The 19,036-nt window shown below is 41.8% G+C and overlaps 1 protein-coding gene across 2 annotated transcripts in view; it reads left to right on the forward strand.

Moving 5' to 3' along the window:
- anos1a (anosmin 1a) overlaps nt 1–18,157 on the forward strand; it is a 34,194-nt gene extending 16,037 nt beyond the window's left edge. Inside the window, exon 14 of one of the 2 annotated variants that reach the window (XM_021571401.3) lies at nt 881–1,540. In XM_021571401.3, coding sequence (XP_021427076.3) covers nt 881–927 — 47 coding nt within the window. In that variant the 3' untranslated portion in view covers nt 928–1,540. Of the gene's footprint in view, nt 1–880; nt 1,541–17,836 lie in introns of those variants that run through there. The other variant, XM_090208222.1, reaches the window with a different exon arrangement.
- Nucleotides 18,158–19,036: the final 879 nt, after the last annotated feature.

Below are 19,036 nucleotides of genomic sequence, written 5' to 3' on the forward strand. Positions count from 1 at the left end.
TTGATTGGATTATCTTGCTCTTTTCCAGATGCTAAAAGAGAATTACAATGAGAATACGCACATGCATAACCACTAACTGACGTTCTCTTAAATATGGCCAGTTTGATAGGGGATAGAAAATGTCATGTACATTTTTTTTTTTTAAATGTGGTGATTTTGCAGTCTGACTATGGTTGCGTATTACTGGAAACTTTAAAAGTCTACCATTAAACTATCATAATTTTGGTAACTTTCAAGGAATGTATGGAATTTTACAAGATTACATATTTTTGGGTGCCGCCGACTATCACAGGTGTCTGTAATTATCTCTGGCGCTCTGTGTGGCCTCATGTCAAATATATTACAAAAAATCCAACAAGATGATTTTAAAATAAAAAAATATAAAGACAAAGCTATAAAACATTATTCTAAATATAAACCAAGTTAGTAAATGTATGTGTTAAATATGAGGATTTCAGCATGAAATATCCTTTATATTTTTTACACACTTATTTATTTGACGATATAAATATGTTTATGTTGTAAATGTTTGGGGTACAAACTGGTTGTAGTTGTGAAAAAAGACAATAGCTGGAAGAGTTGCTGAGTTAATTGAAAATAATGCCATCGTTGATTTAGACGCTTTTTTTCATTAATGACGCTATTTTCTCTTGAACCATGTGGTCTATCCACTAGAAACTCATGGACAATATGGACACAGATATAATAAATGGATACTTTATATATGAATAAAAATATGTTTTTGTTATTCAAGTATAAATCACCAAAGATGCCATAGATTACCTGTTAATTACTGAAGAATCTGGTAACTTTCGTAAATTACCGGTAGCTTTGCAACCCCAACTCTGACCGTATCGTTGACTTGTTTGGCCTATCTCAGGACCTAGACTCAGGAACCAGCACCAGCCCAACATAGAGAGGCACTGACCAGACTGCACAGGACTAACCTCCCAGACTCAGGACACTGGAGAACAGCCACCAACAGAAGAGAGAAGTGTTCTCTTTCAGACACTACTCAGTCATGCCTCTACTGTTGTATGTACACTCTACCAATCAAAGAAATTGCTAACAAGTAGCCCACCGATAAACAGTTCACCCAACCCTTCAACGAGGGAATGCTTCTGAATTTTGCATGTGGATATGAGTCGTTATACAGTAGATTAAGATTCCTTAGAGACCTTGGCTTTGCATGTAAAATCCTAGTGTTTCTGGCATGAAATGATTTGTATTACAACCTCCCTGTCTCCGACAAATAGACAATGACTTGTCACTGTTCATTAATACATTTTTTAAATATAAAAGCGATGTTTATTTACGTTTTAATAGGCTGAAGATGTTATTTTGTGCCCCAACTCATGTACTGTAAATGGTGTACATACAGTTTGTCTATAATTTATTTATGTCTACAGTGGTTTATTTGTATGTATTACTGTACACAGTTGTCTTTGTTACTTTTGACTGTGTATGTTCTTTCCAGTTCACCCTTTTGTAAACTGACATTCCCTGTATAGAGATGTATAAGTAAATTCCATGTCAAAAAGTGTTGTCGTCTGTGCATATTTTATACTGTATGGTTCAAAAGTCCATAGTTATAAACCAGAGAAAATGAACGACCATTGTGTTTCTATTGACATGATGGCTTGTTTGGTGTGCAAACAAAAGGTTAGCTAGTGAAACACAGGTCTCCTGGGGACGTGTGGAAACACAAACACACCACCCGGCAACGCAGTCTGTCAGCGTTCTATACCCATGGTGCATGGCGTCACACTTATCCCCATTCAACCCAACCAACTGGGTCTCTGTGTTTCTGCCTGTCTAACTACTGTATGTGTGCACATGCGTCTGAATATGACTCTGCTATGGTATCTAGCTCTCATTTATTTATATATATATATATATATACACTGCTCAAAAAAATAAAGGGAACACTTAAACAACACAATGTAACTCCAAGTCAATCACACTTCTGTGAAATCAAACCGTCCACTTAGGAAGCAACACTGATTGACAATAAATTTCACATGCTGTTGTGCAAATAGAATAGACAACAGGTGGCAATTAGCAAGACACCCCCAATAAAGGAGTGGTTCTGCAGGTGGTGACCACAGACCACTTCTCAGTTCCTATGATTCCTGGCTGATGTTTTGGTCACTTTTGAATGCTGGCGGTGCTTTCACTTTAGTGGTAGCATGAGACGGAGTCTACAACCGTGGCTCAGGTAGTGCAGCTCATCCAGGATGGCACATCAATGCGAGCTGTGGCAAGATGGCTTGCTGTGTCTGTCAGAGTAGTGTCCAGAGCATGGAGGCACTACCAGGAGACAGGCCAGTACATCAGGAGATGTGGAGGAGGCCGTAGGAGGGCAACAACCCAGCAGCAGGACCGCTACCTCCGCCTTTGTGCAAGGAGGAGCAGAAGGAGCACTGCCAGAGCCCTGAAAAATGACCTCCAGCAGGCCACAAATGTGCATATGTCTGCTCAAACGGTCAGAAACAGACTCCATGAGGGTGGTAAGGGCTCGACGTCCACAGGTAGGGGTTGTGCTTACAGCCCAACACCGTGCAGGACGTTTAGCATTTGCCAGAGAACACCAAGATTGGCAAATTCGCCACTGGCACCCTGTGCTCTTCACAGATGAAAGCAGGGTCACACTGAGCACATGTGACAGATGTGACAGAGCCTGGAGACGCCGTGGCGTTCTGTTGCCTGCAACATCCTCCAGCATGACAGGTTTGGCGGTGGGTCAGTCATGGTGTGGGGTGGCATTCCTCCATGTGCTCGCCAGAGGTAGCCTGACTGCCATTAGGTACCGAGATGAGATCCTCAGACCCCTTGTGAGACCATATGCTGGTGCGGTTGGCCCTGGGTTCCTCCTAATGCAAGACAATGCTAGATCTCATGTGGGTGGAGTGTGTCAGCAGTTCCTGCAAGAGGAAGGCATTGATGCTATGGACTGGCCCGCCCGTTCCCCAGACCTGAATCCAATTGAGCACATCTGGGACATCATGTCTCGCTCCATCCACCGTTGCACCACAGACTGTCCAGGAGTTGGCGGATGCTTTAGTCCAGGTCTGGGAGGAGATCCCTCAGGAGACCATCCGCCATCTCATCAGGAGCATGCCCAGGCGTTGTAGGGAGGTCATACAGGCACGTGGAGGCCACACACACTACTGAGACTCATTTTGACTTGTTTTAAGGACCTTACATTAAAGTTGGATCAGCCTGTAGTGTGGTTTTCCACTTTAATTTTGAGTGTGACTCCAAATCCAGACCTCCATGGGTTGATACATTTGATTTCCATTGATAATTTTTGTGTGATTTTGTTGTCAGCACATTCAACTATGTAAAGAAAAAAGTATTTAAAATAATATTTCATTCATTCAGATCTAGGATGTGTTATTTTAGTGTTCCCTTTATTTTTTTGAGCAGTGTATTTTACATCTTCGGGGTCCTTAACTTTTTATTTTTAGCCTATGAGAGTTGTTGGTTCAAGCGTTGAAGCCTTCCTTACTGCTCTATATGTTTAATGCTGATTTAATTTGCTGTCTTTAATTTGCTATCATCCAGTTTTTATGCGAGTAAAGTCATGACAGCTGTGATGGAAACAGGAATTTTCTGTAAAATTGTATAGACGCTAACAAATAATTTATTCGTTCGACATGGCGGCATGTTTTTGTTTCGGTCAAATGTATTATACGACAAATGGTGGTGGAAATGCCTTTAATACGCAATTATTGATATAATAGCCATCATATGGAAGTAAACTTGTGGTCCTGCCAGTACAATTCAGGAAACCTGGCAGTTTCAATTGGGCTACAGATGAAATAAATAATGAACTTCACAGGGTGGTGAAGATGCATTGTATGAGCTTGATGCTCCTTTCCAATAAATGTCGAGGGTCTTATTCTGGTGACATGATGATTGACGCTTGACAACCGTTTAGACAAATAAAAACATCCATAATCTCTTCATGTAGACTAGCCTACCTGCAGCGCCTACCCGCACTGTATCTGCGAGCTGTTGGCTACATCGCATGTGCTAAAACCAGAGTAGGCACATTTTCTATTTAACAATGTCAGTCACAAAACTATCCATAGAGCTGAAATGCCATGGAAATACATCGAACACTAGATTTATATTCGGTACATGAAAACTTCAGCTAAAAAGTACATTTTGTGTGCACTATGCACCATCACACACTGTTTTTTAAAATCTGCAACAAGTCAGTTTGATGGAAACAACTGGATGGAAAAATGCGCATACTTTCTTTATGCAGATTTGAGAATATTCATATGAGGTTTACATATGAGGTTACATTCCAATTGGATGTAAACCTAGTTTATGGCAGGCAGTGGGAGGCTCCTCAGAGGAGGAAGGGGAGGACCATCCTCAGTGAATACATTTTTAGATAAAACTATACTAAATACATTCACGTCCCCAAATAATTGATTAAAACATACTGTTTTGCAATGAAGGTCTACTGTAGTTAAACATCACTCTGTGGGGTAGCACCATTGTGTAGTCGGAGGAAAGCTAGCTTCCGTCCTCCTCTTGGTACATTGACTTCAATCCAAAACCTAGGAGGCTCTTGGTCCTCCTCCTCCTCCTTCTCCTTCCATAGATTTACACAGTAATTATGATAACTTCAGGGGGATGTCCTCCAACCCATCAAAGCTCTTGGAGCATGAACTGACATGTTGTCCACCCTATCAAAGGATCAGAGAATGAATATAGTAGTGAAAGCATAAGCTACAGCTAGCTAGCACTGCAGTGCATAACATTTGGTGATTAGTTGACTCAAAGAGAGAAAGACAATAGTTTAACAGTTTTCAACAAATTCAATAAAGGAGAAGCGAGAGAGAGAGTGTGGAAGAGAGATTTAATATTTTTTTTCACTTTCAGTTTCACTTAGCTAGCAAATGCACATGGCTAGTTAAGCTTACTCAAACACCCGGCTCAAACAGAGGGATACTATGTTAGCTAGCTGGCTATGACTATTCAACACAACACAGGAACTCTACCAAGTCAATGTAAGCTTTGGTTTTATTAATTTATTGCCACGGGGCCCGCTGATGTAACTGCTAAACTGCTTACTGACTGTACACTGCATTTTTTTATTTTTTTTTATTTTACCTTTATTTAACCAGGTAGGCAAGTTGAGAACAAGTTCTCATTTACAATTGCGACCTGGCCAAGATAAAGCAAAGCAGTTCGACAGATACAACAACACAGAGTTACACATGGAGTAAAACAAACATACAGTCAATAATAAAGTATAAACACGTCTATATACAATGTGAGCAAATGAGGTGAAAAGGGAGGTAAAGGCAAAAAAGGCCTTGGTGGCAAGGTAAATACAATATAGCAAGTAAAACACTGGAATGGTAGTTTTGCAATGGAAGAATGTGCAAAGTAGAAATAAAAATAATGGGGTGCAAAGGAGCAAAATAAATAAATAAATTAAATACAGTTGGGAAAGAGGTAGTTGATAGGGCTAAATTATAGGTGGGCTAAGTACAGGTGCAGTAATCTGTGAGCTGCTCTGACAGTTGGTGCTTAAAGCTAGTGAGGGAGATAAGTGTTTCCAGTTTCAGAGATTTTTGTAGTTCGTTCCAGTCATTGGCAGCAGAGAACTGGAAAGAGAGGCGGCCAAAGAAAGAATTGGTTTTGGGGGTGACTAGAGAGATATACCTGCTGGAGCGTGTGCTACAGGTGGGAGATGCTATGGTGACCAGCGAGCTGAGATAAGGGGGAACTTTACCTAGCAGGGTCTTGTAGATGACATGGAGCCAGTGAGTTTGGCGACGAGTATGAAGCGAGGGCCAGCCAACGAGAGTGTACAGGTCGCAATGGTGGGTAGTATATGGGGCTTTGGTGACAAAACGGATTGCACTGTGATAGACTGCATCCAATTTGTTGAGTAGGGTATTGGAGGCTATTTTGTAAATTACATCGCCAAAGTCGAGGATTGGTAGGATGGTCAGTTTTACAAGGGTATGTTTGGCAGCATGAGTGAAGGATGCTTTGTTGCGAAATAGGAAGCCAATTCTAGATTTAACTTTGGATTGGAGATGTTTGATATGGGTCTGGAAGGAGAGTTTACAGTCTAACCAGACACCTAAGTATTTGTAGTTGTCCACGTATTCTACGTCAGAGCCGTCCAGAGTAGTGATGTTGGACAGGCGGGTAGGTGCAGGTAGCGATCGGTTGAAGAGCATGCATTTAGTTTTACTTGTATTTAAGAGCAATTGGAGGCCACGGAAGGAGAGTTGTATGGCATTGAAGCTTGCCTGGAGGGTTGTTAACACAGTGTCCAAAGAAGGGCCGGAAGTATACAGAATGGTGTCGTCTGCGTAGAGGTGGATCAGAGACTTACCAGCAGCAAGAGCGACCTCATTGATGTATACAGAGAAGAGAGTCGGTCCAAGAATTGAACCCTGTGGCACCCCCATAGAGACTGCCAGAGGTCCGGACAACAGACCCTCCGATTTGACACACTGAACTCTATCAGAGAAGTAGTTGGTGAACCAGGCGAGGCAATCATTTGAGAAACCAAGGCTGTTGAGTCTGCCGATGAGGATGTGGTGATTGACAGAGTCGAAAGCCTTGGCCAGATCAATGAATACGGCTGCACAGTAATGTTTCTTATCGATGGCGGTTAAGATATCGTTTAGGACCTTGAGCGTGGCTGAGGTGCACCCATGACCAGCTCTGAAACCAGATTGCATAGCAGACAAGGTATGGTGAGATTCAAAATGGTCGGTAATCTGTTTGTTGACTTGGCTTTCGAAGACCTTAGAAAGGCATGGTAGGATAGATATAGGTCTGTAGCAGTTTGGGTCAAGAGTGTCCCCCCCTTTGAAGAGGGGGATGACCGCAGCTGCTTTCCAATCTTTGGGAATCTCAGACGACACGAAAGAGAGGTTGAACAGGCTAGTAATAGGGGTGGCAACAATTTCGGCAGATAATTTTAGAAAGAAAGGGTCCAGATTGTCTAGCCCGGCTGATTTGTAGGGGTCCAGATTTTGCAGCTCTTTCAGAACATCAGTTGAATGGATTTGGGAGAAGGAGAAATGGGGAAGGCTTGGGCGAGTTGCTGTTGGGGGTGCAGTGCTGTTGACAGGGGTAGGAGTAGCCAGGTGGAAAGCATGGCCAGCAGTAGAAAAATGCTTATTGAAATTTTCAATTATGGTGGATTTATCAGTGGTGACAGTGTTTCCTATCTTCAGTGCAGTGGGCAGCTGGGAGGAGGTGTTCTTATTCTCCATGGACTTTACAGTGTCCCAGAACTTTTTTGAGTTAGTGTTACAAGAAGCAAATTTCTGCTTGAAAAAGCTAGCCTTGGCTTTTCTAACTGCCTGTGTATAATGGTTTCTAGCTTCCCTGAACAGCTGCATATCACGGGGGCTGTTCGATGCTAATGCAGAACGCCATAGGATGTTTTTGTGTTGGTTAAGGGCAGTCAGGTCTGGGGAGAACCAAGGGCTATATCTGTTCCTGGTTCTAAATTTCTTGAATGGGGCATGTTTATTTAAGATGGTTAGGAAGGCATTTTTAAAAAATATCCAGGCATCCTCTACTGACGGGATGAGGTCAATATCCTTCCAGGATACCCCGGCCAGGTCGATTAGAAAGGCCTGCTCGCTGAAGTGTTTCAGGGAGTGTTTTACAGTGATGAGAGGAGGTCGTTTGACCGCTGACCCATTACGGATGCAGGCAATGAGGCAGTGATCGCTGAGATCTTGGTTGAAGACAGCAGAGGTGTATTTAGAGGGGAAGTTGGTTAGGATGATATCTATGAGGGTGCCCGTGTTTAAGGCTTTGGGGAGGTACCTGGTAGGTTCATTGATAATTTGTGTGAGATTGAGGGCATCAAGTTTAGATTGTAGGATGGCTGGGGTGTTAAGCATGTTCCAGTTTAGGTCGCCTAGCAGCACGAGCTCTGAAGATAGATGGGGGGCAATCAGTTCACATATGGTGTCCAGAGCACAGCTGGGGGCAGAGGGTGGTCTATAGCAGGCGGCAACAGTGAGAGACTTGTTTTTAGAGAGGTGGATTTTTAAAAGTAGAAGTTCAAATTGTTTGGGTACAGACCTGGATAGGAGGACAGAACTCTGCAGGCTATCTTTGCAGTAGATTGCAACACCGCCCCCTTTGGCAGTTCTATCTTGTCTGAAAATGTTGTAGTTTGGAATTAAAATGTCAGAATTTTTGGTGGTCTTCCTAAGCCAGGATTCAGACACAGCTAGAACATCCGGGTTGGCAGAGTGTGCTAAAGCAGTGAAAAGAACAAACTTAGGGAGGAGGCTTCTAATGTTAACATGCATGAAACCAAGGCTATTACGGTTACAGAAGTCGTCAAAAGAGAGCGCCTGGGGAATAGGAGTGGAGCTAGGCACTGCAGGGCCTGGATTCACCTCTACATCGCCAGAGGAACATAGGAGGAGTAGAATAAGGGTGCGGCTAAAAGCAATAAGAATTGGTCGTCTAGAACGTCTGGAACAGAGAGTAAAAGGAGGTTTCTGGGGGCGATAAAATAGCATCAAGGTATAATGTACAGACAAAGGTAAGGTAGGATGTGAATACAGTGGAGGTAAACCTAGGTATTGAGTGATGAAGAGAGAGATATTGTCTCTAGAAACATCATTGAGACCAGGAGATGTCATTGCATGTGTGGGTGGTGGAACTAATAGGTTGGATAAGGTATAGTGAGCAGGACTAGAGGCTCTACAGTGAAATAAGCCAATAAACACTAACCAGAACAGCAATGGACAAGACATATTGACATTAAGGAGAGGCATGCTTAGTCGAGTGATCAAAAGGGTCCAGTGAGTGGAGAGGTTGGTTGAGGGTCACGGCGATTTAGACAGCTAGCCAGGCCAACCGGTAGCAAGCTAGCATAGGATGGAGTCTGTTGTTAGCCACCTCTTGCGTTCGGTCAGTAGATTAGTGGGGTTCCGTGTGGTAGAGGGGATTAATCCAAATCACACAACAACAACAAAAATAAGAACAATAGATATAGTTATAGAGGCCCGAGAAGAAAACATAATAATAATAAAAATAAATAAATTGTCCGATTGTCTATTCAGATAGCAGCCGGTAAGACAGCTAACGGTTAGCAGGCCGCAGATGGGCGTTCAGGTAACGTCGCGACAGAGGAGCCAGCCGGATCTCATTCAGGTAGATAACGTCGGCAGTCCAGTTGTGAAGGCCCGGTGGGGCTCCGCGTAGGCAGTGAAACGGGTCCGGATATGTGACTGCAGCCCAGGAGTGAATGATGGAACTCAGGAGTGATTGACGGAGCTGGCTAGCACCGGAACAATCGATGTTTGCTCCGGAATCGACGAAAGCCGACTGTCACACGGATAGCAGCTAGCTAGCTGTGAGATCCGGGTATGAATGTCCAGAGAGCAGTTGAAATCCAGGGACATGGAGAGAAAAATTGGTCCGGTATGTTCCGTTCCGAGCCGCGCTGCGCCGTACAAAACTGGCGATAGATTTTCGATAGAATTTCGAGCTAAAGGATAGCTGATGACCACAAACCGTGGTTAGCTGAATACTAACGATTTGCCAGTAAAGAAGCTAACTAGCTTCTGGATTAGCTTCTGGGCTAGCTCCTGGCTAGCTTCTGGCTAGTTTCTGGCTAGCTTCTTGGAGTTTCTGGCTAGCTTCTTGGAGGATTACAGATCTGAGGTAAATAATACTTTTTTATAAATATAAATTGGTGAGGCTGGTTGCAGGAGAGTGTTTAGAAGATGAGTTGATGAAAAATAAAATGTATGTGAAAAAAGTTGTAAATATATATATATATACAGGACACGACAAGACGAGGACAAAAGACGTCTGAACTGCTATGCGATCTTGGAGAGAGAGAGAGTGCATGATTGTAGCGGGTTTACTAACACATTAGTTCTGTTAGCTATGTTGACTAGGATGTTACTTTAGCTAATATGGGGACAAAAATGTAGGCTGTGTGCAGCGGTTTTGATATGATTTGGTTGGAAATGTTTTTTTCGCATGGTCACATACAGCTGATGTGTTCTGCATTGAAGTCCACAAACAAAAGGAAAAGGTGAGAGGAGGAGAGTGCATAGATGCGAGAAGGAATGCAACGCGGCTGCTATGAAAGTGAACTGTGTTTACGTGTGATCAGGGTTGTATTCATTCCACTGATTATGTTGAAAAACGTTTCTTAAACAGAAGCAAATGAAACGGGGCTAAAAATATCTGAATTTGTCCAATAGAAACTCTTGTTTGCAACTGTTGGACTGATGATTACACCCTTGATAAGCTAGATGCAGGCAAGAGTGTGCAAGGCGGTATTGAACGTGTCACTGTCTGTCACCTTTTCACTCAACCTTTGCGCACCTACGTAAACTTTCATTCATAGGCTAGGTTATAGCAACCTCATGATGGGTATAGGGAAAATGTTAGTATCATGTAGTAGCCTAAACCTATTGATGTTACATTGAACTGGGTGAATAGAATATGAATGACAGTCATCCAATATGCTGTAATAGAAACAAGGCCTCCATCATCGTAAGCGACACTGACCGCCACTGATGGTAGGTAATGCTGTAAAACACTTGAACAGTAAACGGTTGAATGCTCTAGTATACACTGTACTCGGAGTCCTGAAAGGCCTTGCTGCAAACATAACCACATCTATCCAGTTCCATCCTTGTTCGGGATTTATGACTGTTTCAAGAGTATGGTCCCTCATGTTTATGACCTTCCCTAGGGAGAGGGGAAGAGAGAGAGAAAGGAGGTAGAAACATAGAGGGAGAGATGGAGGATGGAGGAAAAAGTGAGAACACAGGATATATATCAAAACAGTTTAGAAGGCATGGTTCAAGTATATAAATATATTTCCCATATTTGTTTGACTGTTTTAGCACCTAGCAGCAAATGTCAATATCCTAGCAACTAATTAACTTCAAAATATACAGTACCAGTGTCATGACTCCTACCGAAGGTGGCTCTGCGGTCTTCATCACCGGCCTACTAGCTGCCACTGATTCTTTCCTCCCCCTCCTTGTCTGTTTATTGGTTACACCTGCTGTTTATTTGGTGATTAGCCAGCCGGCCCGCCTGCTCTTTGTGCGGAATTGTTTGTGTGACTAGTGTGCATGTTAGAGGTTAATGTATTTTCCTGTTCATGGTTTTTTTGCTGGACTGTTTTAGTCCCCGTGTTTGGGGCATTTGTTTTTGTGTGCGCCCTGTGTTTTCGTGGGGTGGCTTATGTTCGCCGTTTGTGCATTAAATAGCACTACCCTGAACTATCTGCTTCCTGCGCCTGACTTCGTACCCACTACACCCAGATCATTACAACCAGTCAAAGGTTTGTGTACACCTACTCATTCAAGTTTTTATTTGTATTTTTTATTTTTTTACTATTTTCTACAGTGTAGAATAATAGTGAAGACATCAAAACTACAAAACAATGCACATGGAATCATGTAATAACCAAAAACGTGTTAAACAATTCAAAATAGATTTTAGATTCCTCAAAGTAGCCAACCATTGCCTTGAAGATCGCCAAGAGTGTGCAAAGCTTTCTCTCAACCAGCTTCATGAGGAATGCTTTTCTAATTGTCAAGAAGGAGTTCCCACATATGCTGAGCTGCTTTTTTTTCACTCTGCGGTCCAACTCATCCCAAACCATCTCAATTGGGTTGAGGTCAGGTGATTGTGGGGGCCAGGTCATCTGATGTAGCACTCCATCATTCTTCTTGGTCAAATAGCCCTTACACAGCCTGGAGGTGTGTTTGGGGTCATTGTCCTGTTGAAAAACTAAGCACAAACCAGATGGGATGGCGTATCGCTGCAGAATGCTGTGTAAGTGTGCCTTGAATTCTAAATCAATCAAAGACAGTGTCACCAGCAGAGCACCATCACACCACCTCCTCCATGCTTCATGTTGGAAACCACACATGCGAAGATCATCCGTTCACCTACTCTGCATTTCACAAAGACACGGCGGTTGGAACCAAACATCTCAAATTTGGACTCATCAGACCAAAGGACAAATTTCCACCAGTCTAATGTCTGTTGCTCATGTTTGGTGGCCCAAGAAAGTATTTTCTTCTTATTGGTGTACTTTAGTAGGGGTTTCTTTGAAGCAATTCAATCAAGAAGGCCTGATACACGCAGTCTCCTCTGAACAGCTGATGTTAAGATGTGTCTGTTACTTGAACTCTGGGAAGCATTTATTTGGGCTGCAATTTCTGAGGCTGGTAACTCTAATGAACGCATCCTCTACAGCAGAGGTAACTTCCTTTCCTGTGGCCGTCCTCATGAGAGCCAGGTTCATCATAGCGCTTGTTGGGTTTTGCGACTGCACTTGAATAAACTTTCAAAGTTCTTCAAATTTTAAGCATTGACTGACCTTCATGTCTTTAAAGTATTGATGGACTGTCGTTTCTTTTTGCTTATTTGAGCTGTTCTTGCCATAATATGGACTTGGTCTTTTACCAAATAGTGTTATCTTCTGTATACCAATCCTACCTTGTCACAACACAACTGATTGTCTCAAACGCATTAAGAAGGAAAGATATTCCACAAACGAACTTTTAACAAGGCACACCTGTTAATTGAAATGCATTCCAGGTGACTACCTCAAGAAGCTGGTTGAGAGAATTCCAAGAGTGTGCAAAGCTGTCATCAAGGCAAAGAGTAGCTACTTTGATGAATCTCAAAAATAAAATATATTTTGATATGTTTAACACTTTTTTTGGTTACTACACGATTCCATGTGTGTTATTTCATAGTTTTGATGTCTTCACTACTTTCTACAATGTAGAAAATAGTCAAACTAAAGAAAAACCCTGGAATGTGTAGGTGTGTCACGACATCGCCCGAAGTCGGTCCCTCTGCTTGTACGGGCGGCGTTTGGCGGTCGACGTCACCGGCCTTCTAGCCATTGTGTCCAAACTTTTGACTGGTACTGTATGTTTTACGGACACAATCTCTTTTACAATAGTTACATTTAGTTTGTTTTTAGGCCTGTCCTTCCGCTACCCTCAACCCCTCCCACCTATCTCTAAGCACTGTCCATATTGGATTTCCACCAATTTTCCATTGGTTTTGTCTGGTCTTCCATCACACCTGGTTCCAATCCCATCAATTACATATTGTGTATTTAACCCTCTGTTTCCCCTCATGTCCTTGTCAGTGATTGTATGTTTGTGCTAGTTATGTGTTGGTGCGTGACGGGTTTAGTACCCACTTTTATTATTTTTGTATATTTAGGTTTTTGGAGTTTGTGAGCACTTATTAAACGACTCCGTTTATACCAAGTTCGTTCTCCTGCGCCTGACTTCCCTGCCACCAACACGCACCCCCTTTAAAAAATGAAATATCACATTTATATAAGTACTCAGACCCTTCACTCAGTATTTTGTTGAATCACCTTTGGTAGCAATTACAGCCTTGAATCTTCTTGGGTATGACGCTACAAGCTTCGCACACCTGTATTTGGGGAATTTCTCCCATTCCTCTCTGCAGATCCTCTCAAGGTCTGTCAGGTTGGATAGGGAGTGTTGCTGCACAGCTATTTTCAGGTCTCTCCAGAGATGTTTGATCGGGCTCAAATCTGGACTCTGGCTGGGCCACTCAAGGATGTTCAGAGACTTGTCCCGAAGCCACACTTGCATTGTCTTGGCTCTGTGCTTAGGGTCATTGTTCTGTTGGAAGGTGAACCTTCACCCCAGTCTGAGGTCCTGAGCGTTCTGGAGCAGGATTTCATCAAGGATCTCTCTGAACTTTGCTCTGTTCATCTTTGCCTCGATCCTGACTAGTCTCCCAGTCCCTGCCGCTGAAAAAAACCTCCACAGCATGCTGCTGCCACCACCATGCTTCACTGTAGAATGGTGCCAGGTTTCCTCCAGACATGATGCATGGCATTCAGGACAAAGAGTTTCATCAGACCAGAGAATCTTGTTTCACATGGTCTATGAGTCTTTAGATGCCTTTTGGCAAACTCCAAGCGGACTGTCAATGTGGCGTCCGTCTGGCCACTCTACCATAAAGTCCTGATTGGTGGAGTGCTGCAGAAATGGTTGTCCCTCTGGAAGTTTCTCCCATTTCCACAGAGGAACTCCAGAGCTCTGTCAGAGTGACCATCGGGTTCTTGGTCACCTCCCTGAGCAAGGCCCTTCTCCCCCGATTGCTAAGTTTGGGCAGGCAGCGAGCTCTGTGAAGAGTCTTTGTGGTTCCAAACTTCTTCCATTTAAGAATGATGGAGGCCACTGTGTTCTTGGGGACCTTCAATGCTGCAGACATTTTTTACTACCCTTCCCTAGATCTGTGCCTCGACACAATCCTATCTCGGAGCTCTACAGACAATTACTTCGACCTCATGGCTTTTTTTCTCTGACATGCACTGTCAACTGTGGGACCTTACTATATAGACAGCTGGGTGCCTTTCCAAATCATGTACAATCAATTGAATTTACCACAGGTGGACTCTAATCAAGTTGTAGAAACATCTCAAGGATGATCAATGGAAACAGGAGTCTCATAGCAAAGGATCTGATTACTTATGTAAATTTAAATAAACTGTTTTAGCTTTGTCATTATGGAATATTGTGTGTATGTGTGTAGTTAGATTTTTTTATTTTATTTAATACATTTTAGAACAAAGCTAATGTAACAAAATGTGGAAAAAGTCAAGTGGTCTGAATACTTTCCGAAGGCACTGTATATAACATTCTATTGGTTGCAAGAACTTTGTATAATAATTTAAATTGGGAAATTCTAAGATTTGAATCTGGCATCGTTTTGCGTATCAATTCACAAACCATGTGCCATGGAATCGGTACATCGAAAATCTCTTCACAGCTGTCCTTTTTTTGGTCCTTAAATGAAACTGAAATATATTTTTATTTATCACAATTTTCTTTAACCAATTTTGGTCTTTAATGCAGGGCTGACAGACAAGTTCCTTACTTTTCCCCCTTGCACTTGCCTCTTCCATTTTTGCGGTAATGCTGCAATTAGTTGGTTGTAATTTTGGGTAGAGCAGATATGTTCATATATTTTTGTTAGCTGCATGTGTGACAACTCCAACAGTCCTATTGATGATATAACATACAAAGAGTATACTTTTTTTTTAAATGTATAGATTTAAAAAAAAATATTAATCAATTAGTATATTTTAGTTTAACCACAATATTTATTGTATTATTTCTTCTGTCGTTTCTGGTGGATTAAACTGAAATTGCAACTAACTTTCTATGGCTTGTTTTAAAAGTAGTGATATTTTGGAGATTATTTTGTTTTCAAATAACTGAAAGTAAGAGGTTGCAATCTGAATAAAGAGAAAAGGGCCATTCTTGAACATGGGGTGAGACATTTTTACAAATTTTCTAGCGAACCAGTTTGGATTCAAGTATAACTTTTGTTTGACTGATGCCTTTAGTGAGAGGTCTAATGCTTTAATATTTAATCATTTCTGCAGTCTGAATTCATATTCATAATATAAATAGGACCTTTTTATTTTGTCTGGCTTGCCGTTCCAAATCAAATGGAATATTTTTTGCTCATATAATTTAAAAAACAGGTCACTAGGTGTAGGCAAGACCATAAGCAGATAGGTAAACTGAAATATAACTAAGGAGTTATTCAGAATGATTTTTCCACAAATAGACAGGTATTTTCCTTTCCATGGTAGCAAGATCATTTCTTTTTTTCGGGATATGTATACCGAGAATGTCCCCGTCCCTGTCAGACCATTTTATTGGTAAACTACATGGTAATGTAAAAGTTGTATTTTTTTTTGTGATTCAATACTTAATATAGTACACATTTGGTTTTAATCCAGAGAGGTTAGAAAAAGTATCTAGATCCACCCTCATCTTAAATGGCACCGACTGCCACTGATTGGTGTTTAAAATGAAGGTTTCAGCATGAAATATCCTTTATTGATTTTTTTTGCACACTTTGATTTATTTGAATATGTCAATATTGAACATGTTTTGCCGCCAAACTGGTGGCTGTGGTGAAAAAGTCATTATTTGGAAGAGTAACAGAGTTAACTGAAAATAATGCCATTATTGATTAGATCCTTTTTTTCATTAATTAGACTATTTTCTCTTGGAACTATCTATCTATCTACTAGAAATTCATGGACAATATGGACACAAATATAAAAAATATATACTTTATACAGTGGGGAGAACAAGTATTTGATACACTGCCGATTCAGCAGGTTTTCCTACTTACAAAGCATGTAGAGGTCTGTAATTTTTATCATAGGTACACTTCAACTGTTAGAGACGGAATCTAAAAAAAATCTACAAAAATCCAGAAAATCACATTTAATATTTGGTACTGAAACCTTTGTTTGCAATTACAGAGATCATACGTTTCCTGTAGTTCTTGACCAGGTTTGCACACACTGCAGCAGGGATTTTGGCCCACTCCTCCATACAGACCTTCTCCAGATCCTTCAGGTTTTGGGGTTGTTGCTGGGCAATACAGACTTTCAGCTCCCTCCAAATATTTTTTATTGGGTTCAGGTCTGGAGACTGGCTAGGCCACTCCAGGACCTTGAGCTGCTTCTTACGGAGCCACTCCTTAGTTGTCAGGGGGCTGTGTGTTTCGGGTTGTTGTCATGCTGGAAGACCAAGCCACGACCCATCTTCAATGCTCTTACTGAGGGAAGGAGGTTGTTGGCCAAGATCTCGCGATACATGGCCCGATCCATCCTCCCCTCAATACGGTGCAGTCGTCCTGTCCCCTTTGCAGAAAAGCATCCCCAAAGAATGATGTTTCCACCTCCATGCTTCACGGTTGGGATGGTGTTCTTGGGGTTGTACTCATCCTTCTTCTTCTTCCAAATACGGCGAGTGGAGTTTAGACCCAAAAGCTCTATGTTTGTCTCATCAGACCACATGACCTTCTCCCATTCCTCCTCTGGATCATCCAGATGGTCATTGGCAAACTTCAGACGGGCCTGGACATGCGCTGGGTTGAGCAGGGGGACCTTGCGTGCACTGCAGGATTTTAATCCATGACGGCGTAGTGTAGCTCTCTTCAGGTCATTGACCATGTCCTGCCGTGTAGTTCTGGGCTGATCCCTCACCTTCCTCATGATCATTGATGCCCCACAAGGTGAGATCTTGCATGGAGCCCCAGATCTTGAACGTCTTCCATTTTCTAATAATTACGCCAACAGTTGTTGCCTTCTCACCAAGCTGCTTGCCTATTGTCCTGTAGCCCATCCCAGCCTTGTGCAGGTCTACAATTTAACCCTGATGTCCTTACACAGCTCTCTGGTCTTGGCCATTGTGGAAAGGTTGGAGTCTGTTTGATTGAGTGTGTGGACAGGTGTCTTTTATACAGGTAACAAGTTCAAACAGGTGCAGTTAATACAGGTAATGAGTGGAGAACAGGAGGCTTCTTAAAGAAAAACTAACAGGTCTGTGAGAGCCGTAATTCTTACTGGTTGGTAGGTGATCAAATACTTATGTCATGCAATAAAATGCAAATGAATTACTTAAAAATCATACAATGTGATTTTCTGGATTTTTGTTTTAGATTCCGTCTCTCACAGTTGAAGTGAATCTATGATAAAAATTACAGACCTCTACATGCTTTGTAAGTTGGAAAACCTGCAAAATCGTCAGTGTATCAAATACTTGTTCTCCCCACTGTATATGAATATTGTTTTTTAATTATAAATGACCAAAGTTACCATAAATTTCCATAGATGACCTGGTAATTACCATTATTACCGAAAATGCCGTAATTTTGGTAAATTACTAGTAGGTTTGCAATACTAACCCTGCCCTTACTGTTGACTTGTTTGGCCTATCTCAATGTAACCATTCAGGACCTAGACTCAGGAACTATCACCAGCACCAGCCCAACATAAAGAGGCACTGACCAGAGCTGACCAGACTGCACAGGACTAACCTCCCAGACTCAGGACACTGGAGAACAGCCACCAACAGAAGAGAGAAGTGTTCTCTTTCAGACACTACTCAGTCATGCCTCTACTGTTGTATGTACACTCTACCAATTAAAGAAATTGCTAACAAGTAGCCCACCGATAAACAGTTCACCCAACACTTCAATGAGGGAATGCTTCTGAATTTTGCATGTGGATATGAGTCGTTATACAGTAGATTAAGATTCCTTAGAGACCTTGGCTTTGCATGTAAAATCCTAGTGTTTCTGGCATGAAATGATTTGTATTACAACCTCCCTCTCTCCGACAAATAGACAATGACTTGTAAGTGTTAATTAATTTTACAAAATATTTAAAAAGTGATATTATTTAACGTTTTAATAGGCTGAAGATATTGTGTCCCAACTCTCAGGTACTGTAAATGCTGTACATACATTTTGTCAAAAATGTGTCTACAGTGGTTTATTTGTATGTATTACTGTGTTTGTTCTTTCCAATTCACCCTTTAGAAAACTGACATACTCTGTATAGAGATGTTTTAAGTAAAAATAAATTCCATGTCAAGAAGCGTCCTGTCTGTGCATAATGTATCTTATATACTGTATGGTTCAAAAGTCCATCGTTATAAACCAGAGAAAATGAATGACCATTGTGTTTCTATTGACATGATGGCTTGTTTGTTGTGCAAACAAAAGGTTAGCTAGTGAAACACAGGCCTCCTGGGTACGTGTGGAAATACAAACACACCACCCGGCAACGCAGTCTGTCAGCGTTCTATACCCATGGTGCATGGCGTCACACTTATCCCCATTCAACCCAACTAACTGGGTCTCTATGTTTCTGCCTGTCTAACTACTGTATGTGTGCACAGGCATCTGAATATGACTGCTATGGTATCTCTCTCTCTCGTGCTATCCCTCTCTATTTTATGTCTTTGGGGTCCTTTACCTTTTAATTTTTTATCCTATGAGGGAGTTGTTGGTTCACAGATTGAAGAAAGCCATCCTTGCTGCTCTTTATGTTAATGCAGATATAATTTTCTGTCTATGGCATGTAACGGTGTAAAACTGTATGAACAGTAAACAGCTGAACACTCTGGTAAACACTGTACTGGGAGTCTAT

The sequence above is a fragment of the Oncorhynchus mykiss genome, chromosome 18 (assembly GCF_057628025.1).
Source record: "Oncorhynchus mykiss isolate SJ-2025 chromosome 18, ASM5762802v1, whole genome shotgun sequence".
Taxonomy (NCBI): Eukaryota; Metazoa; Chordata; class Actinopteri; order Salmoniformes; family Salmonidae; genus Oncorhynchus; species Oncorhynchus mykiss.